General features: G+C 43.0%; 1 protein-coding gene across 1 annotated transcript in view; it reads right to left on the minus strand.

Annotated features, from left to right (window-relative positions):
* Positions 1-22884, minus strand: part of Cpne8 (copine 8) — a 168312-nt gene extending 145428 nt beyond the window's left edge. The window contains 1 exon segment of the mRNA XM_034516519.2: positions 22622-22884. Coding sequence (XP_034372410.1) covers positions 22622-22758 — 137 coding nt within the window. The 5' untranslated portion in view covers positions 22759-22884.
* Positions 22885-23520: the final 636 nt, after the last annotated feature.

Raw genomic sequence — 23520 nt, forward strand, 5'->3', positions numbered from 1 at the left:
ACACATGCACATATATATACACCACACATGCATACATACACACGCCACATATATGTATATGCACACATATATTGGCACAAACACATACACACACACCCACACACGCACACATGCACACACACATGTACACACACAGGTGCGTGTGCCATGCTAGGTTTGAGATGGGAAGGCTGCTATCTCCCAAGGGTTGTCATTAACTTGAAGTAGAATAACAAAAACTCATCGTTTTATGATGTAGAACTGCAGCATTAAGCTAAAACTGCTGAATGGTCTGTCTCCATTTTGGAAAGTTAGTTACAGCCAAAACAAGGAAGAGGGCAAATTCTTGAAAAATTATCTAGAAAATAATATACTATCGAAATATTGCCTAGAGGAATGTGGTTCAGCTTAAATAGCAGACCCCTACTCTAGCACATGTAAAGCTCTGGGTTTCACGCCGAGCACTGCAAATTGACATTATAGAATCAAGTAATATTCATGCATACATTTACATTACCTGACACTTATATTACAGTGATATTTTATGTTTATATAGGTGTGTGTGTGTGAGAGAGAGAGAGAGCCGGAAGAAACACCTAGTGTAAACTGTACATGAGAGTGCCTGAGTGACTCTAATGATCGTTCTTCTTTAAGTTTCAATTAAAATGCTGCTCTCTGTCCTGGAAGGAAGATGATTAAATGGCACATCGAACCACAGGGCCAGCCACTATATTAGAGCCTGTATGAGGACAGTCTTGAGTTCACAGAGGAGGTGTGTTTTACATATCAAAAACAGGATGGTAGATAATCAGGAAGTCACCAACATCTCTTTAATGTGGGACAGACTTCAGTGTGGGGCTCTTTTACGATCTAGTCCTGATGAGCAGAATACCCCTGAAGCAGAGGCAGAAGCTATCCTCCCCGAAGACAATAACCAGGCATCCAAGATTGTCAAACCCATCTGCTGAGTTTATGCACAAAACCATTTGTGCAATGATAGCGAGGCTTCCAGAGTTCTTAGCCTAGCCATGCTGAAAGGCAATGTGAAGAGCAGTTTCCTTGCCTGATGCATTTCTCACTGTCCACTGCCATCCTGAGACCCTGCCTCTTGAGACAACAGCTGAGGTCATCGTTTGCTGAATGAAAAATAGCAATTTCCTTTAAACTTTCGTGTAATTCTCCAAGCATTTTCCAAGCAAATAAAAAACATCAGCTCCTACTCCTGCAGTTGCAATTATGCAACAAACACAGCAGACGTAGACTAGACTTCATGGAGAGGCTTGAGTACTACTGGGAAGACAAATGTATAGAACACCTAGCCAGCCACATCCGGGGGCCATGGAAAGTTAACAGTATCTAAACACAGAGTAACTATGTCACACCAATTAGTTAGTTAAAAATGCAACCAATTCTCAGCTCTGATTCCAGCTATTTTGAGAAAAGTACCAGAAAAAAAGAAAAGAAAACTGCATATGTAGACATAAAATACTACACATACACATATCCATAGTGAGAGTTTTGACCCGTGACTCCAGCTGTATATGTAAGGGAGGATGGCCTTGTCGGGCATAGGTGGGAGAGGAGATCTTTGGTCACATGAAGGCTGAACACTGGGGGGGGGGGGATTGAGGGTGGGGAGGTGGGGGGTTAGGTGGGGGCACATCCTCATAGAAGCAGGAGGAGGGGGGATGGGATAAGGGGTTCCTGGGTGGTGGGGGGAATGGGATAAGGGGATAAAATCTGAAATGTAAATATAGTATCCAATAAAAAAGGAAAAATAAAAAAATATAAAATAAGAAAAAAATAAAATCCAGTTACGTTATGTAAACATCTTTTTGTTTTAATTCTAGGTGTAGGATATGGGGCTGTTTCAGATTGTCCACCCCAGCAGACTGTTTGCCTTATACTTGTTCTGGGAGGGGCATGATCTTTGCCAACTGCAGATAGTTTAATTCTGAGGACTCTGGAGAGGAAATCAATGCCAGCGCCCAGAGAGAGAGAAGAAGCATGCTCTAGAGAAGGCAGCAGTTGCTGTTACTACCTCTGTTGTTGCTCTCCCTGACGCTGGTTTATGCTGCTGCTGCTGCTGCTGCTGCTGCTGCTGCTGCTGCTGCATTTATTATTACTGGTTTGTTGGACCGATGGATACTCTGATGAGGAAGAGTGGACTTGCCCCAAGAAACTATATCCCTATTTGGCAGGAAGTAGAATATCGAAGTCTATGTCCCGTTCCCTCTAATCTTGTTTCTTTCCTACCTAGGGTTGGAGGGTTAAAAGGGATTGAAGTAAAGAAGGGTGGTAAATATAAGAACCTAAATAAAGTCTCCCAAAATAATTACACCTACACATGTCGTAATATGAGCTTTCTGTAGAGCCAGCAAGATGGCTAGGCTAGCAAGAGTGTATGAAGTACAAGTTGTTGGCCTGAATTCTAGGCCCAGAAGCCTCGTAAAGATGGAAGGAGGGAACGAACTCCATATACACACCACACACACACACACACACACACACACACACACCACACACCACACACACACCACACACACACACCACACACACACACCATACACACACACACACACACACACACACACACACACACACACACCACACACACACACACACACACACACACACCACACCATGCACACAGTAATACAAAGCTACAAGGACCCTTATTACTCATTCTTTCTTCCTCACTAACTGATACCACGCAGTAAAGATTCCTTTTGTAAAAGGAAATGAATATCATTATCTATCCGATCACAGAGGCAACTTGAATAGAGGAATCTACCAGACATTCACATAAATGTCAACGTTAATATTTTTAAAAATCATAGCACTCTGAGTGCTTATAAGTTCTGGAAGTGCTAACCTAATAAAGCATATGAAATGCTTGCTTTAGGGAATATATTCTCAAACTGAGCACATGCGGTGGACTGGAAGATGTGTTATTACTAAGTGTTCCTGAGAGAACTTGCTCCAATAATACAAGTCTTTATTACTGTAGGACTGGAACAGTTCTGTTAGCTTTCAATAGAAATGGCTAAAAAAAAATGGAACAGATATATATATATATATATATATATATATATATATATATATATATATATATATATATATGTTAGAAAATAGAACAGAAATATATATATTTACCTTGGGGACAATGGTAAAGTAAGGGCTAGCCAATGTTTCCCAGCATAATCATTCCACCTGTGATAAAATCTCTGTCTAATGGGGCCTCACCCAAAAAGTTGTCCTGTTACTACCAAAAAAGAGGTTGTCATTAAAAGTTGGAAACTGTTGAGTCTTGTATTTGCCTGCCGGTTAGTGTGGGTTCTGGAGCACTGGCAGCCTGCCAGGCTGCTACCAAATACTGCTCAGCCAGCTCCAGGAACTGGCACAAGCTTGCAGAGAGCAAGGCCTACAAACACCGAATCACACAAGTGAGTTATTGTTTAATGGGAGACACCGACAGCCCTCATGTTAGCTGTGGTGAGGTGCTTTACCACAGGCGGCAGAGCAGGGATAGGTGGCATGTGAGGTCACAGGGATTTATTGGGCCAAGCCCGGGGCCTTCATGTTTGCCATTACAGTATCACACAGCCTAGAGAGTCCAGGAGTTGTATATTAAGAAAATACACATTTTCCTTAAATCTAAAAACCTTTTTTCACTTTTCAAAAAAATTTTTTTATAAAGGCAAGGAAAAAATCCATCATTGGAAATTATCTGACTGTAATATTTGATCCACTTATTGGTTCTTTCATTAGTTGAAAAGCATTTCTGAGAATTTTACATGCATATTTGAGGAAAATCTATTTTCCCCCAAGCTATGACTGCTACAGCCAAAGGAGACAGACTGTATACAGGCAAAAAGATGGGCTCCCAAAAGACAAAAGTAAACATGTAAATAAAAATAAACATTCTAAGGCTGAAATTATGGAACAGTCAACATCAGCTTACATGTGAAGCATAGAGGAATTCTGAAAAGCAGAGCCACCAGGCAGCCCTCACCAAGACTGCCTGGCTTTCAGCACAGGAGGACCATGCCCTTAGATGTGGGATTTAACCACCATAAACACCATGCACCTCTCAGCAATCTCTGGGACACCCAGAAACAACCTGGTCATTTTAGTCAATGATGAATTGGGTTATTCCAACTATGTATTTACTAGTATCCTTGACATGAATAGACCAGTGATGCATAGTTTCAAATCTGCATAGGGGATATGCTTCATACATCCAGAGATATCTACGAAGATAATTAAGAGTGAAAATATTGAAAATATGTTCATCTTTCTTCTGAATCACTCTACTATGGCACTCTTGGAAATTACAAAGAAATCTAGTGTCTGATACCTCACATGCCTGAGAGACTTGAGATAATAAGACCCTCTACAGATCTGAAGAAGCAAAGGGTTAATTCAGAGGCATGCAACTTTCTCAGGAGAAATGGAGAACACAAACTCTGTCTCCAGAAACAGAAGAGAAACATAACCATGTTTTTTTTTAAATGATAATAAGGAAAAAATTAATACAGCTGATTGAAAAGAGAATATACGTCTACTAATTTGGTTCTGTTACAGGATTTAAACCACAACCAAAAGGAACTTGGGAGGGACAGTTTATTTCTCCTTCTGGGCCACCATTGAGGGGAGGAAGGAACTGAAACAGAGGCCAGGGAAGAATGCTGCTTAGCGGCCTGCTCAGTCTGCTTTTTATACAACTCCTGACCATGTGTCCAGGTATGGTTCTACCCTCAGTGAACTGGGCCCCACAGACATGCACACCCACAGGCCAATCTGATGGAGGCAATTCCTCAGCAGAGGTTCCCTCTTCTCACGTGACTTTAAAGATCGCCAGTAAATGGGTCTCTTTAAAACCCTAAATCTCAGGGTTACAATAACCAACAACTTAGTTCGTTGTCCTTCTGAAATAATACAGCTCCTAAATTCATACCTCAGAGAAAGGCTATGTAAGAACTGTCCTGAAGATGCCAGGCTGTGGTTTCTGGAACCCATGAATGTAGCCTTATCTGAGAGGAGAAGGGCGATGTGTGACTAAGATGTGACTAAGCCATTCACTCAATTGCAGGGATTATCCTGGGTTCTTGGGTGGGGCAGAAACATTATCACATGTATCCTCCTAAGAGGAAAGAACAGGGAGTATGGATACCAGCAGGGAAATCAAAAGGTATATGACTCCTGCACAGACATTTTGTAAATTCTGGTCTCGAAGAGTAGGTCAACCACAAGTTGAGCTTGGAGGGACAGGAGAAAACCCCAACAGAATCTGCAAGAGAACATTCGGGAGGAGAATGACATTACCCACCACAGGACTTCAGCCCAGTCATACTGATTTGAGACTCTTGGATTCCAAAACTGCCCCCGCCCCGCCCCGCCCCGCCCAAAAAAATTCCATGCCTGGAATGCAAAGAATCTGTGAAAATCTCATATAACTAACATGAAAACCAGCCCGTTTCTCGGCCTCAGCTCTGAAGCGTTCAGCACCTTGACCAAATCTCAGCGATTTTCCGAGCGTTTCATCTCTTCCTTGGGTTTTCTGCCTTCCAACACACAAATACAGTCACTGAGAGGGACCCATTGCCAGCAGAAATCCAGAGTGTTTGTCTTGATTCTCACCACCCACCACATTTTGTCTCTGTGCACCTCTCAGTGATTCTCAAACTGTGGTCACAACCCCACCCACCCAACCCCTGCCCCGTGTGAGTAGCATATCAGATATCCTGCATATCAGATACTTACCTTACAACTCAGCAGCAAGATAACAGTTATAAAGTAGCAACAAAATAACTTTTGGTTCGGGGTCACCACAGCATGAGGAACTGTCTACATTAAAAAAGTCACAGCATTAAGAAGGTGGAGAACCACTGATCCTGCTTCATTCTTTGTGTTCATGTTTTCCCACGGCACTCTCTTTTTCTGGAAATTTCTCTCCCACCTGCTGCTGTTCTAAACACTGCCCACTCCCTCCTATGTGGCCAGCACAAAACAAGAACCCACAGCACAATTTCAACTCCTACTCTGTTCACCAAGCCTGGTACCAGGCTGTGCTCAGCTCTTAGATAAGCCATTCCCTTAAACCTCAAAAGGATCCTAGCAAGTGGCAATTATTAGTAAGACTCGATCTCCAGATGAAATTACAAAATTCAGGAGATGTTCAAGAAAGTAGCCAAAATTACAAAAACATGAGATACAATTGGGGTAAGTTTTAATAACTGATTTTTAATTTTGATTTTCTTAAAACTTGATACACATGTAGGTTACATTGACAGGTTGTGTCAGTAAAAAAATAAAATGAGCTATAAAGTCTTTATTGATCATAGCAGAAAATTCTAGGAAATAAATAAAATAAAAATAAATGATAGAAAGAGAAAAATTAAGTTATTTGGCAGAAAATTTAATTTTGCACATAGAAAGCAAGCAAAAGAATAAATTAGTAAAGCTTTATAACTTAACAAAATAATTCAATGAACTTATTACAATTATAACAAATATGTAAAGGTTAATAATTTTTCTAGATTTCTATTGTACCTTATTTTATAAAATTCAAGATTCGGCAATTACATGCTGCTTTCATATTGCTTTCATGAGGGCTAGGAAGCTTTTTTGACTATAAGTTACTGCCGATGAGACAATAACTCTCTAGCAAGCAGGACCCCGAACACTCATATAGATTGCCCCATGATTTTAATCCACTTTCAGCTATTAGCCATTTTGAAATGCTCCAAACAGTACTGTCAGGCAGCTATGATAATGTATATTCTAGTGGCCTGATTTGACTATGCATCAGCACAGAGAATTCAGTTGACATCTGTACCCATGACGTAAGGCATCTCTCAACCTAGACCAATACTCTACAACAAAATGTAGCCATGTGACTTACTAGACATGTATGGCTAACATCTTCCCTAGGGACAGATATAAATCATGTCTACCCTTCCTTCTAAGGTCCCAAGGACAAATAAAGGTATGATTTCACCAAAGTTCACCTGGGGAGCCAATGAGAGTATTAGTTTTATTTACAGAGCAGTGGGTGAGGGTTTACAGACAGGAGTACAGGTGACCTTAAAGCAGTCCTTAAGTTCTAACTGTGATCTAACTGTGGTGAAGGACTGACAACAGCCTAAGCTTCCCCAGCTACTTCCTATTCCTAAGAGGAAAGTTCCAAATGTAAGATTTTTCTTTAAGTTCCTAAACTTTAACTTCTGCCCCTAGTATTTATGTGTCCCACCTGATTTCCACTAGGACTGATGGACACTATCCAGGAATCATCTCTATACTACAAACTGCTCCAAAACCAGAAAGAACTAAACTTGTTGAAAGCCAGTGTAAGCCAGTCCAGCCACTGGGATTAATTGCTGTCTCTCCAGCCAGGTCAAGGAACTAGATGCTTCTCTGATCACTGACCCTCATCACTCAATTTCCCTCCTGGCCTTTGACCAATATTCTAACCTTCCTGGGCTCTGAAATGACATCCTAATTTCAGCTGAGAAGCAGTTACAAAAGAAAACACATCTTCCCTTATCCTCGACAAAAGACTGAACTCTTAGGTTTAAAGGAAACTAAATTTCCTCTACCAGAAAGTTATTGTATGGCTTTAGACACATAAACAGGTGCCTACCACAGAGTCAAAGATTTGACTAAGGATATAACTAAAGGCAGGCAATTTAATGGTTAACATTACATTTAAAGTTTAAACAAACTATGCTTGAGAAACCAATAATAATAATAATAATAATAATAATAATAATATTTAAAATGTAAAAAAATGCCTCTAACATATAAGATCTTAACTTCATACAAGCTGCAGCCAACTTTTGCCTTTTTTCCTAGCATTAAAGATTATTCTTAGATTGACTAATCTTGCAAAATCTGTTATTCTTATAAGATAGTTGGTCAAAAGACGAACTGCTGTTCTGATTTTATAATCAACCTTGCTTACTCTGCTCAATGATTAGGACAATTGCAAGACATATATGTTAAAACAAAACCCTGCCTTCATGTAGATGTAGTCAGTATACATGTAATCTTATGGGTTTTGCCTTTGTAAGGCCTGGGCTGATGGGGCCAGGTGTTACATCTCGAGAATACTCTTTAGGAGCAATCAAGGCCCTACACTGGGTGCTAATACCTAGATAAAAAGCCTCTTCCTATTAAACTTTAATTATCATCATGGTGAATCTCCAAGTAACCCCAGACCCATAACAACTGGAAGGTCTAGACCCAGCAAGGATGGTGGTTTCTTCAAGGCTTCATAGACGGAGATCCCGCCCTCTCCCCACTTTCCTGCCTACAACCTCTAGCCCCTCCTAGATCCTCTAAGGCCAGGATAGCCTCAAAATCATAGAGATATGCCTGTTTCTAAGCTAAAGATTTTACAAAACACCTTATAAAAGAAGTAATATGGTAATCCTGTGAGTATATTAAATAAAGTTCATCATCAATAATGATCACTGAGATCCACATGAGGTACATAACAAGCCACCGTCCTCCTGTAAAATGGACAAATCCTAGGTACTCTTAAGTAAATAGCATAATAAAATGCTTATTTTGTTGTCACAAAAAACAAAAAATGGTGTGATGAAAATACAGAGGTGCGTTAGGCATCCCAGACTCAGGCACTCAGTCAGATGTCTATGACCAAAGCAGTCAGCTGTGGTAGCTCACACCTGCACTTCCAGCACAAGTGAGGCTGAGGGAGGATGCCAAACTCAGCTACAGGGTGAAGGCTCCCTCAAAGAAACAAAGACCAGCCCTGCTGCCTGCCGCCTGCCGCCTGCAGCTCAGCTACCAGCTCAGATCCAAAGCTACATCTCCATATGGACTGTGCTTTGCACACAGTGGGGAGGAGCTGCCTAGAGTCCTTGGGCACCATACTTTATAATCCTGGCACCTAAGACTATCTGCCACCCTCCCCAACTCCTTAATTCCCATATCCCAATTTCATGGATTCACTCTCACTTGGTAGCATGCCCACTTCTGAACTGCTGGAGAAAGCCCTACATTAAGCTAAAGCATTGTAATCAAGGGAGAAGAAGGTTAGACTCATTCTTCCTTTCAACCAGCACTTACTGAACACTTGTTAAATGCCAGCCAGTGCCTGGGTACCATGTATGAGCCATATACAAAGACTAGAGAAGCCCTTATTTCAAGGAGTTTATTTTACAGAAGAAGGGCAAGATGCAGTGTATAAAGAGATGGAGGTACACCTTTCAGGTATCTCTCAGAACAGAAGACTGGGCAGATGGAGGACACAACTCAACAACAGCAGAGTGACTGATGGGCTGGAGAGATGGCTCATTGGTTAAGAGTCTCTGTTATACAACCATGAGGACCAGAATTCAGATCCAAGCACCCATGTAAAAGCTGGGTGTCTGCAAACACCAGTAACAGCAGGGCCTGCCCCCACACATATAAATAAACAGATAAAACAGTAGCCTGATTGCTTGTGATATGCAAACCTCTGGACTCCATCTTCAGCACCACTGGAAGGACCAATGGGGAGGGGCAGGGGAAGAAAAGGAAACAGGGAGAGGAAGGAGGAGGAGAGGGACAGAGTGAAAATATTCAAATTGAGTATGTGAAAGGCCTTTCAGGTGTGGTTTAGAAAAAAGCTATCCAAGGAGGAGGCAGGTTGGAGAGGCCTGGCTGGTCAGTGTTGTAGGCGGGGGGAGCATAACAAGCACACAGGCCCTGAGCCAGGAGCAGAAAGTGAAAGTTGACATGGAATACAGTGGTGAGGGAGATGCTCACTCTTGTGACCATGGTAACACAATTTCATGGTGAAATCTTGTTAGGGTTATGGAAAAAAAAATTAATGTCCTAGAGAGGGAGGCTAGTGCATTTTAGAAGGAAAACCGATCTCTAGTTTGAGGAAACCGATTCCAAAGAACGAGACAGAGATGTACCTGGGTATAGCATCCAGAGATGAAAACGTGATGCCATTTCTAAAAGGGGCAGGTCTTTTAGTCTTCACTCGCTTCATTTTGTGAGCCACTGTTCAAATCAGCTGAATGGTGACCCAAAGATGAGTTGTGTGGCCAGTCACAGGAGCTTGTGAGGCCTTTGGTTGACATTGCATCACAGTTAAAAATTAAAAAAAAAAAAAAAAAAAAAAGTGCATTCCCTTTGTTATTCCAATCTATATCTTGACTGAAAATACAGTCTCGAATGCCAAGCAGAGAAGTTTATTTTTTTTATAATGTGCACACATTGGCATCTTCTCAATTATGTAACTATATATTATGTGCGATGCCTAGTACAACATAATCATAACTGTTGCTTATAATTAAGAACACTTGGTGGGAACGAAATAATCATCAAGCGACTGATTAAAGAGATGAGATTTCAATCAAATTAATGAGTGATTTCAGTAAAAATTCAACATCAAAGAAACAGCCTGGCCCTATCATGATGTCACCGATTCCGGAAGCTAAGTGTGGGCCACTTCCAGGCTGTTCATCCTATATCCTATATGCGTCACCCATCTTCTGATAGAAAACAAAAGGGGGTGCGTGAGAAAACAGAGGTTGCTGCTTGACTGCTCCTCCACACAGGGTGTTCTGGGGAGTAAAAACATAAAGTACCTAGACTATTACCCAGCACACAGCAGAAGAGAAAAGCGCTGGGGGAAGGCAGCCACCATGATGTAGAGATTCCATGCTCAGTACATTGTGCTTTAAGTTCCAATGTGCCCATATTGAACTTTAGAAGGCTAAGGAGACTCCTGGAAACACGAAAAGGGAAGCTCACGGGTTTCCTGTGAGACGTCATAACTGGCCCCAGCTGGAATATGAGGGATGCCTAGGGGAACCATCCCCCAAAAAAGAGTGAAGACCCAGGCTCAAAGACAAGTCCCAAGCCGCACCACCTGCAGTCCAGAGCTGTGTGGCGTGAGCGCACACCTAAAATCTGCGAACATATGGACGGAAAGATCCCACGATGCCCAGAACATCTTGACTAAAGAGGCTGCTGACTTGAACGTGACCCTTGGGGTACACAGAACCACAGAACCACGGAACCACAGAACCACAGAACCACAGAACCACAGAACCACAGGATCTGGTGAATGAAGAGTCATGCAACACATGCAATGTCTGGAGTCACAGTGGGAACGGGCAGCAAAGCCATGTGTCAGACTCCACAGCAACAGGGCATTGTCACTTCTTTGTGGCATATACAGACACATGGCAACAGCACTGGTAATGGGCTCCCCATGGCAGACAGCAAACCCACGGGGTTTCCTTAGGTCACAGCCGAGGGCTCTTCAGGCAAAGGTCCTGCTAAGAGGGGTGGAGTTAACACAACCACAAAAGAGGACTTGGTCTTTTTCTAAGTCATTAGAACATAGATTTGAATGAAAACACACTCTGTGTGTGTGTGTGTGTGTGTGTGTGTGTGTGCGCGCGCGCGCGCGTGCTCCATTCTTTTACAACACAATTTGGTTCAGGTTTTCTATGTATTTTTACAGTGATTAATTATGTAAAACTTTTCTAAATATGGCAGATCTTTGAGTCTTCACTCTCTTCATGCAGGGAGCCATCATTCTCCTGCCTGGGTCGAACGGCAACACAAATGAGTGGTGTGCTAAGTTGCAGGTGCTTTCAAAGCATTTTCTTGCTATTATGTCACACAGTCCGAATAGCAAACATATGAGAAAGACTTCCTGCCCCTTTTACGTACGAAAGCAGAGATCAGCAAGCTTACTGAATTCCTACAGTTAAACACATGAGCTATAATCGGAGTCATGCCTGTCCAGCTGAACTCTTCTCTGCTTCTTACACAATTCCCTGTGTCCTGTCACAACACTGAGATTCCATATCATCGTTTTTCTCAATCTCTTCCCACCCACTTGAATGCAGTCACCACATTTGAACTCAACAGCAGCTGAGTGACCACTCAGCTGCTGCGTATTTTACACGATGCATGAAGCATGTCTGTTCCAGGAAGCAAATGCTGACGGTGGTGGCTGGTCCACAAATCACCATACAGGAGGAAGCTGAAGGCAAACACTACGGGGCCAGCATCAGTCCAGCTAACTTTGCCTTCCAGGCACTTTAAAGACATGATAAGTATATGACTGTATTTCCCAACTTTTTATTTCTTTCTCCATTAGTGGTTGAGAAATTGGTTGCAGTTGCAACCACTTGCAAGCTCAATATTTCCACATTTCTAAAGAAAGCCTTTGTACGTGTTAGTCAACTTTTCTTAAGTTTCCTCAGCCAGCATGTCTTCTTCACCAATTAAAAACAAGGTGATGAAGGCAAAGCTTGATCTGCAGGTTTTTGTTTTCTTCATACTTTTTGGTTAGTTTTTGAGATTATAGTAATAATTTCACCGTTTCCCTATTCCCTTTCTTCCCTCAAAGCCCTCCCAAATACTCCTCCTGCCTCTCTTTTAAATTCATGGTTCCCTCAAGGTTTTCAACTATTTTCAGAAATCTGTTTAACTCAATGAATAATTCAAATTATACTTCACAGCAACCTGAGCTTTGCAGACTCCCCTAGCGAGTTTAAACAGAGGACAGAATCGGAGTTTGAATATTAGCACATGTGACCAGGCAATCCAGGGACCAAAGATAAATTCCTAACATGGTGGTCATCTCCATCACAGGTGACAAGTGTAAAAACACACCCCCGAATCAGAAGAACTCACCTTGTTAAGGCAAGCAAATAAACTCAGTGCCAGCATCTACAAACCCACTGTGCATTTAGTTCTACGAATCCTAAAACATAAATGGATAAGCTCATCAAAGGCTCTTACCCAGCCCTGTCTCCTTCTTCCTTTCTTTATATAACTGTTTTATTAACTCAATGGAGTCTGTATTTTTTTCCTTCCTTATGTCTTCCATTTGGAGTTCCCAACACTGTAAGATGCACTCCTTCGCCAACAACCTTGTGTAAGCAATCAGTAAGCAGCGTCTACTTGAGACACTATCTCAGCTACATGTGGTACAATTGTTAAGACTCAGTTGGTGTTTGACAAGATGCAATTCCATGCACACCTGATAGTCTTTTCGAAAGTTTCTTCAACAAGCATTAAGTCATTGGGAGCCAGAGAAAGGACGGAGTGTAAGAGACTAGGTGTAAATGCCCATGTTCCTGCCTCTATATCGTGTGTATAAGGGGAGAGATTGGCAAACAATCTTGTGAAATGTAGAACATGTACAACCAACTCCTTATAAATTAGAGGACAAAAGCTTTAACCAATTTTATCTGAAAGTCTTTACAATAACAGGAATGTGTCAACTATCAACAGAGTCCAGAGGAACATTGGGAGGGACAATCCTGGTTTGCTCCCGTTTGAGCTGATCGGAAGTGGCTTGGAACTAGGAAGGCTCTAGATAAAGGCAGTAGAGAGAAGGGAAGCTGGAGACAGGGGACGTGAAGTTAAACAGATAGGGCAAGACCCCAACACTTACGAGGCAAAGGCAGGAGAACCAGGATTTCAAGGTCATCTTCTGCTACATAGTGAACCCAAGGACAACCTATGTTACAAGCAAAACTAAAACTAAACAAATAATCAAGGTATCTAAAGCATCCTTAACGCACTGGCAGTTGAGGAGTTGTAAACAAAGCTGGAATGGTATAAGTATCTGCCCTTTCCTACCTCCTAGGAGACTTCACACAACCCAGATATGTCAGTGATGGACAGAGACACATCCTCTTGAGAACTACTTAGTTAATCATATCTCTTACTCTCTGTTTGAACCAGAACTTCATCAGGACCCCAAAGATAGATTCGAGGCATGGGTGTGGGCAGGGCAGGTCACTGGAATCGTTACATGTTCCTCTCACATGCATGGCCACACTTAATGCATTTCTTTTCTCTGCCTTATACTATTACTTATCTCTAAATTGGCATGTTGAGTGAGTAGCTGAGCCTGGTGTGTTGGCATTGCCAGTGCCAATCTCATGGCCTAAAACCTCTGCTAACACTTGTGCCCCGGTACAGACCTATAACTAATCAGCATCATAGTCAGCTGTATTAAAGGGTGGGTACAGAAGAAGAAGCAGGAAGTAAGGGCTTAAATGCCAAGTGACAGAAGTCTTACTAATGTACTAAGGATATTTTTTGAAACGTAAGGGATTTAGTCCCCAGTGACGATGTAAACTGGCATTTTCTAGTGGGCCCACAGGCAGTCTGAAAAGGAAACACTGAAAGAAACACTGAAAGGAAACACTGATGACGATTCTGTTGAGAACAGTGGGTGTGGACCATTTTCCTCAAATGAGAAGGAAACAAGACAAGCACACAATATTCCCTCCTCACTGCTCTGCACCTCCACACACACCAACCAGACACCTGTGTCCCAGCATCTTTGAAGAAGAGTGATGTTAAGGTTTGGGTTTTCCTGACTTTATAGTTACCATGATTAATGAGGTCTGTGCCTTAAAAATACCTCATACAATCAAGCATTACCAGAGCTTGGGATAAAGCACTTTGGATATTACTTAAACAAGTCAACAAAACTTCATAGCCAGACAAAAGGAGGAAGTATGATTTACGGTCAGCGGCTTCACAAGTAAGTATGCTTATTTTAACATAAATAACATATACACACACCATCTCTAGAAACTGTTTCCTTCTGTTGCTCTATTCTTGTGGCTTGACACTGTTGTGACTTTTGATTTTTCAAAAAATTTTTATTCAAAGTTTTTGGCACTAAATAAAAATTGACTGAACAAATAAATAGACTCTGTAAGAAAGTACATTAACAATTTCTCCCTCAAGGGAGAATCCATTTGAAATACCATGCGTTTCTCACTTCATTGCTTCATCAAGTAAGTTTAGTAAAGATGTTTTTCTTCAATATAAAAATCCCTCTTGAGTCAAAGATTAAGACATGTTCACATGCTTTCCTCTTTAGATATATTATATAGGATATCAGACATACAAGTTTAGCAGTGTGTGTGTGTGTGTGTGTGTGTGTGTGTGTGTGTATGTGTGTGTGTGTAGAAGCCAGAGGTCCACATCAGGAATATTCCTTAGTCATTCTATACCTTGTGTTCTAAGACAGAGACCCCTAGTGAAGCTGAAGTTTGTTTATTCCACACAGCGCTGCGCTGGGCCAGGGGGCTCCAGGAACTCTCTTGTCTGCCTTCCGGGTAGACACACGACTGAACCTAGCAATTTACCAAAGGAGCTATCTGCCCAGCTCCCCCTCGGAGTTCTATTGATTGCCTATTTTTGCTTGACATTCATTCCAAATAAAAGAAGCAAATCATCCGTCAGTAAGCAAACATAGTGTCCACTTCTAACAGGGATTGTTTATACTTAGAAACAATGTAACTTAATTCAAAATTATCTGTTTCTTTTCTGTTCACATGAAATCCTTGAAGTGTTATATTAGCTGGATTAAAAATTATTCTTTCATTAAATTCTATGGTAAAATGGGTCTATATTCATGCTTTGTACTGTTTATATTCAAATTTTAAGATTGTGAAAATAATTAAATCCATTAAGTCCATGGATTTAATTATTTTCATTTTCCAACCTATCCGTGCAGTAAGCATTTACTGTACTGAAAATGTTTACACACAAAACACAAAGTTAGATTTTTATAGTAATCAGTGATAAAACATGTCCTTTTAAAATTGATTGTGGAAAAATACATGCAAAAACTGCAAATAATATTAAGTCATAAAAAAAAACAAAATGTGAGGTAATATCAGAATTCAAAGAAAGGTACATTCAATTACCACACTCTGTGGACCTACCTAAACATCATGGCAACTGTTTGTAAGCTTAGCCTTCACAGCCAGTAGCCGTGAGGTTTTCAGACACTCAGAAAGCTGGAGATTCTATGTCCAAATTAGACAAAAGGGCAACGGCTGGTGGAAGAGGAAGAACCATGATCATCATCCAGCAAACAAAACTAGTCATCCTCCAGACTCAGCCATCCACAAGTTGCCCTACTGTGTGTGCCCAATGCTAAAAGCTAATGACTACTTCCTGAGTCAGAGTGGTCAAAGTACAGATAGAGAGGAGGCAGCAGACTCCAGAGTCTCAGGATCTGGTAGCCTGATTTAAAAAGAACGTTCCTGGACTGTAAAGCATATGAAACACAGTATATTAAGGAACCTGAGACCGAAAAATACCATATGCACACCAGAGAGCCTCAGCTCACTTGATTTCTCAAGTCAGCGACTCTTTCACAAAGCCTTCTGGTCTCCTCTGAATCCCTCCAGGGGCAATTTCAAACAGCCAGGACTCGGGTAACAAGTGAGCAAAGGTAGCACACAAGATTGACTCCATTGCCATCTCCAATGGAAGCTCTGTTTACCAGAAACATAACAAGCACACTCAGAAGTAAGCTGCAGGAGGAGCAACGCTATTTATTAATATCGAACATTGTTCATCTCGAAGATAACAGAACTGACTAGACTCCTGTTGAGAGGAAAATCTAGATCAACCACAGTAGAATCTCACATTGTTTGGGGGAGATGATTGAGGTAAGCGAGGACTTTGAAACAGCCAGCCAGGGCTTGGTTTTAGGAATAATCGATCATGATATCCTTCTAAAATATCCTCAGACAGGGTTAGCAAAGAAGTTCAGCAGGTAAAAGCACTTGTCACACAAGCTATACAACCTGAATTTGATTGCTGGAACCCACAGCAGAAGGAGACTGTCGCGAGTTGAACTCTGACTTTCACATATGTGCCTTGGAACGTTCATGTCCCCCATACAATAATAATAATAATAATAATAATAATAATAATAATAATAATAATCCAAGTTATATTGAGCAGGGAAAAATAACAGTTTATAACTATATGTTAATACTGTACTTTCCCCTTTTATTTCTTCTTCATTGTTATTGAAAATAAATCCATGTCAGGCCTAGTGCTTCATGTCTATAGTCCCAGCATGCATTGCTGAGGTAGGAGGATCACATGTTTCAGGCCAGCCTAGACTACATTTGCATGGGGGAAATCCTATCGAAAATAAAAGTAGAAGCATACAAACAAAGAGAAACCTCCAAGATAAATCACTGCACCAAATAAGATATTTCATCATGTCCATACATGTGTTAGATCAAGGTATTAAAAATTATATATGAATATTGTATTATAGCAATGTAATTGTCTATTTAAAAGTATCGCCTGTTTTGCAAAACAAATTATGACTTAGCTACTTTGCAGGTGGCAAGTGTGAGATTTCCTTCTATTTCACTTCAGTTTATTACAAAGTCTTGTCAAAGGGCACAGAGAAAGATGTATCAGAGAAAGATGAGAAGCTCAGGACTGGGGCTGCCCTGCACAAGGAAGCAATAAACCTCATAAGTGACAGGCCCAGGACAAAATGCTTTAAGCCAAACAAACAAACAGAACCTACTTAACTATAAGACTAACCTTGACTTGAGAACCCACCCTCTTGTAAGTGAGGCTCTCTGAACTTCTCTCAAAACTATTTTTCAATTCTCAAACATAGCTTTCTAATTTAAGAGACAAACTCACTAAGACTTAAATTTGATTGCCCTTCCCTACATTTTCCAAAGCCTATAAAGGTGCTTTGGATGGAAATTGTAGCATGAAAATCAGTTGTAATCAACATGCTAGTATCTCTGCTTAGTCAGGAGTTATTTGATCATCAAGCCTGCAAGTTTTAGAGTATAGAACCAGCACATGAGAACTTGTGGGAATAGAGCCCAGCATCACATTCCCAGAGATGTCTCAGGAGATCTGTTATGGAGCCCAGGAGTCTCTGGGAACCCTCTCAACTTCGTAAACACCAGATGATTTCATTTAAGCCTGGCGTGTTTACTGGCCACTCAGGATCCACCATCAAGAAAGAGTCACAATGGATGGATGGTACATTGTGTCCAAGAATTACCACATACCTATTTGATAAGTTGTGAGAGCCGACTGTTGGAGGAGTACAGAAAACTCCATCTTAAGAAAGGCATCATGAAAGAAGATGACATTTGATCTCAGTCTTGAGAACAAATAAAAATCTAATGAAGAAGAGGGAATGAGGAGAGGGAGGTTGATAACAGAGAGCAGCCTGCAGCAGCCATACGGGTCCAGCCCAGGGTGATCACCTGGTGTGTTTCGGAACTCTATCTCTGGATCAAACTTGGTCACCCTATTCATTTGCCAGGTGTCTTGATAGATGGTAAACACGGCTTTGTTACGCTATATTCAGACAATTCATAGGAGAATTGGTTCGAGACAAGACAAGGAAAGCATAGTTAGGTCCAGCTTTTAGGATGCTTCCTACGGTGTGCATACTCAAAACGTTTCAACTTCCTCCCACGTTAGTGTTTAAAATCAGTACAGCTACCATTCCGGGAGTAATCAAAAGGATCATCAAGCTCGATCTTGAACTTGAGGGCTGGTGTGGGAAGACTGGAAGCACATCACGCTGCACTCTGACTACACTTACCATCAATAAACTAACTTCTCAGAACCAGGCAAAGCTTCCAGTGGAAGGACTGAGACACCAAGCCAGTCACAAACCTCCAATTGGTCCTGCCTACAAAAAATGCTGGGGTAAAGGTGGAGCAGAAATTATAGGAGTGGTCAACCAATGACAGCCCAGCTTGAGACCCATGTCACAAGTGGGAGTCTACCCCTGACACTGCCTGGAGGGTCGGGATCCAAAGGCTGGATAGCCAAGAGAAAGTGACAAAAATCACTAAAATTGTGACAAAAAAATCACTAAAGTAGTGAGACAAATGCTCTGGGGAAAGTGATTAATTACTGCAAATTATTTTTCCCATTAGCATTAGCATCCGTTTACACCGATGAGTTCTCAGGATAAAATTGGAAGGTTAGCTAAAGTTGTATCATTTCGGCTGCAGAGAAGTTGTTAATCAGATAACTTAAGTCTTTAAAAAAATCTACAAATTGGCTGGGCAGTGGTGGCGCACGCCTTTAATCCCAGACCTTAGGAGGCAGAGGCAGGTGGATTTCTGAGTTCGAGGCCAGCCTGGTCTACAGAGTGAGTTCCAGGTCAGCCAAGGCTATATAGAGAAACCCTGTCTCGAAAAAACAAACCAAAAAAAAAAAATCTACAAATTAATAAAGAAACATGAATGAACACATAACTAGGTAATAGGTAGAAGTCCAAGATTGTGAGTCTGCCTTCAGGTAACTGTAACCAGTGTGTGGTCTTCATCACTAACAAGTTCACAGTCACTAAAATTGATGCTGTCCTGTCTCCAATCCATGCACATCTGCCTTGATCTGTTACAGCTGCTCCCCCTTCCTCCTGTCACACACTGAGAGTGCTCAGCTCCACAATGGCCTGTCCCAGCACATGCAGAAGCCTCATTGCTAAGTTTTACCCAAGGTTGCTATCTTACATAATGTTTATCTGCCAGTCACGTTTCATGGTCTCAGAGGTGACAGCATATTCGTACTACTCACGAAGCAAAGATTAATTCCCGTGTGTGTAAAAGACACTCAGATACTTGATCAGGAAAAAGAGCTATATTTGGCTTCTGGCTTCAACTGTTACTTTTCTTTCCTTCCCAGAGTGGATCTTTTGATTATAGGGAGCAAAGAAAGAAGGTTATCAAAGGGGGTTCCATTGTATGCTGTTTTTGAAGTATCGGTGGGGATCAGAGCTCTCTCAGACAACTAACTAGGCAAGGGATGTCCTTGCCCTGCCTTCCCACACAAGGCTGAGAGGCTCTCAATTGTACCTTCTTGCTAAGTGAACTCCTCATCACCATCCTGGGAAAGCGGTGCTCTGGGAACAGCCAGCATTGTTTTCCTTAACTGGCTCACTCAGGTTAAAGTAGAGTAGTTACAGAACTCTGTCACCAGAACTCCAAGTGCCACTCTCTATGTGTTCTGGCTAGTCTCGTGTCAACTTGACACCAGCTGGAATTATCTGAAAAGAGGGAACCTCGACTGAGATAATGCCACCATAATATCCAGCTATAGGATATTTTCTTAATTAGTGATGGATGGGGAGGGCCCAGCCTATTGTGGATGGTGCAATCCCTGGGCTCATACTCCTGGGTTCTAGAAGAAATCATGCTGAGCAAGCCAGGGGAAGCAAGCCAGTAAGAAGCAACCCCCCCCACACACACCCCCATGGCCTCAGCATCAGCTCCACCTCCAGGTTCCTGCCTTGCTTGAGTTCTTGTACTGTCAAGTCAAACAAACCCTTTCCTTCCCAAGTCCTGCTGTTTCATTGCAGTCACAATAACCCTGCCGAAGATACTGTGTCACAATAGTAGGGCACAGTTTAAGACATTGTATCTCAGTAGTAGTGTACAGTTTTTATTTCCTAGCTAGTGCTGCAATGTACTGTAACAAGCATGTTTCTCATATCCTCCCATAAAAATCCTCACAATGGTCTAAAACGCTTGCCACAATTAGCTTCATTACAGGATATAAACAAGCTGAGACAAATAATAAAAACCAATTTTCATATAATAATAGTAAATCCAGAGGAAAGAAAGTCCAGAATTTGCACCCAGGACTCAGATGTCAAAGTTCAAACAATCCCACCTCCTAAGGTGGCAAGACCGAGTTCTCAACACCACAGAAATGAAATGAACTTGCCTTAAGCTACCAAGTTGTCAAGTACTCTTGCCCAAAAGTAGAAACTACATCCAGTTTTGTAAGAAATACATAATCAGCTGAACCTAGACAACTCAAATAATAACAGACTAGGCCTGGACGAGCTTAAGTGTCAAGAAAGACTTGACACTAGGTGCTCAGTTCTCTTTCAGATTTTTTTTTCCTATTTGAGACTTTTTTATTTTAAGTATCAAAAAGTAATGCCACATACAAGAAAGTCTCCAGGGGCTGGCTGGAGTAGGAAGCTGAAATAAACCGGTTTAAGCCAGTGTACTTCAGGATCCTCAGTATACCTACAGCAAATAAGCATTGGGATGGTTGGTACATGAGACCAGGACTATTTCATCTCTCTCCTAAGGAACTGTAGGACATTCAGGGTTGATGTGCCATGTTCTTGTCTGTTTAGTGCCCTCCCGATGCTGCAGAACTTCAAGCAAATGACAGACCTCTAAAAGGTGCTGAGACAGTGGACTTCCTGACCACTCGCTGCCCACTGTGTTATACAGGGTTAGGTAACAATAACCTAACACTAAAGCCAGCTTCAGGGAGAAGAAATGCACCTACAAATTGCCACAGGAGTCTGCCACTAACTTTCAGTTAGTCAGCTGCTAACTGAAAGGAGCCTAGTGAAGCTTTCGAGGCCGTGACCCCAATAACCCAAGGGCTTATGTCTGCTGTCATGAATGGATGCCATTATAACTTTCACGGTCTGACCAGCGCAAATCCTATGTTGTTCCAGGGTTTTCCTCTACCAAAGAACATGGCCACTGGGGGTGGGGAGTGGGGGGACGGGGGGAGATGGGTACTAAAACTCAAATTTCCAAGAAACTTAAGTTTCAAGGCAGTAATTCTCAACCTGTGAGTCACGACCCCTCCAAAAGCCAAATGGCCCTTTCACAGGGGTCACCTAAGACCATCAGAAAACACGGATGTTTACATTATGATTTGTAACAGTAGCACAAATACAGGTGTGAAGCAGCAACAAAAATAATTTTATGGTGGGGGGGGACCACAACATGGGGAACTGTATTAAATGATCATATTAAATGGTTGCAGCATTAGGAAGGCTGAGAACCAATGTTTTAGAGGCGGAAGGCATTTAAACTTCAGGGTTTGTTTACAACAAAAAATCACCCATGCTTATTAGAGTCACAACGATCTTCTCTACAGAAAGGCTAAGAACATTTGTGGGCATTTAAAAACGGGGTCATAGAGGGGTGGGAGTGAACTTTCCCAATGAGAACGATAGAAGGAAGTATTCAAACGGGGAGTGGGCACCAGGGTATTGCAATGTAGTCTTCTTAATATAGCCGACCATCTAATTCCCCAAAACTGGGGCAGCACAGCTATTCTACCTGACGTACAGAGGATCTGGTCCAGGGAGCACCAGGAAAGGGAGTCTGAAATTGGCAGTCCTTGAGAGTTGCTGGAAGCATTCTGATGTTTGTCTACCAAATCAGTCGTGACTTCTCAATTCTTAGGTGCATCTGCCAGAAAGACTGAACCTGGAACCGCTACAGGCCTAGGGCAAACGTCCCGGAAGGGTGTAGGGTAAGGAAGCGGGATAGTTCCAGGAAGTGGGTGGGGAGGAGGAAGCTGTGGAGCTGGAGCCGAGCCCACCGCACGGCTTCCCGGGCGCCCAGCGGAAGGAGTCCCGGGCCAAGGTGCGCAGCATCACGCGCGCTTTTGGCAGGACGGACCCTTCGGTTCCCGTCATCACTGAACCTCTGACCCTGATTGCAGCTGTTTAAAATAAATAAATATTTTTTTTAAAGGTTGCAAAGTGGGCGGCGGCTAGGGTTTCTGTAGCTGAGTCACAGCTTTGCCAACTTTCACAACATTTCCCGGAAAGAAAACAAAAAGACTCCGTCCCAAAGCCCACCACTCTCGTCCCCAATTCTGTGTCACTTGACCCTTTGGGGGTGGGGGGGCTGGGGGTACGTCAGCCAGTACCACAACCAGGGTGTCCCCACTCTGCAAGCAACTTCTCACCAGCGCCAAGCCTCGTGGTACCAAGAGCGCTAGTCAAGTGCCACCAAGCCCGGATGGAAGGAAGAAAAGAGAGCCGCGTCCTCACCTGCAGGACACAGACACCTCCACGCGTGTGGCAGGGATGGCCGCACTCAGCTGGTTCAAGTCCCCGATGCCCGTGGCGCTGGTGTAGCGGCTGTCCATCTCGAGCGGCGGAGCGGAGCACTTGTCCCGAGCCCACATCCAAGCTGCGGCGGGCTGAGCGCTGCTCGGAACCTAGCTCCGCACCGACGGGAAGGAGTGAGGGTGGAGGCAGAGGAAGAAGGCGGAGGCGGCGCGGAAAGGGGAGGGAGGAGGCGGACCTCGTCGCGAATCCGGAGACCGAGCCAGTCCTGGCAAAGCCGCCGCGGTCTCCCAAGTGGCGCTCTGGGCTGCCCCCGCCCCGGGGCAGCCCCAAGGTGGTGACTGGGTCTGCAGCTCCCGGGTTCTGGGTGTAGGGCGCAGAGACAGTAGGTGACCCGGACAAACACCGCACCGTCTAGTGGGAGAGCCCCGGGCCCGGCGATTGCCCCCAGTCCCCGCAGATAGGCTCCCCACTTTGGGCTACTGGACTGATGTGGTGATGGAGCAAGAGATGGCCTCCAGCCTTTGACTCCCGGTGCAGAGGGGCGTGCCAATATATGGTGCAAGCTCGGGCAAAGTGGACGCTCTTGGGACAATCGCTGCGTTGTAAGAGAGGAGGTTTCTATGCGTCTGCCATCTCTTGCAACTTTTAGGCGAGGGTCCCCTTAAGGCAAGATGGGTGCCTTGCAATGCACTTTCCAAACAGAAGGGATTTCTACCCTGAGACCCGGGAGGTCGTAACCTTATGATCTAGCTCTTTCTCCCCAGGCCTGCTCCTCAAGTCCTGAAAGCGGGGCAGCTTAAAGCAGATGCACAGCCCGGGTGACCGCGGAGTTTGGCCAACAGATTCCGGGCGGCGCGACTGGGAGTGGGCAAGATACG

The sequence above is a fragment of the Arvicanthis niloticus genome, chromosome 13 (assembly GCF_011762505.2).
Source record: "Arvicanthis niloticus isolate mArvNil1 chromosome 13, mArvNil1.pat.X, whole genome shotgun sequence".
Taxonomy (NCBI): Eukaryota; Metazoa; Chordata; class Mammalia; order Rodentia; family Muridae; genus Arvicanthis; species Arvicanthis niloticus.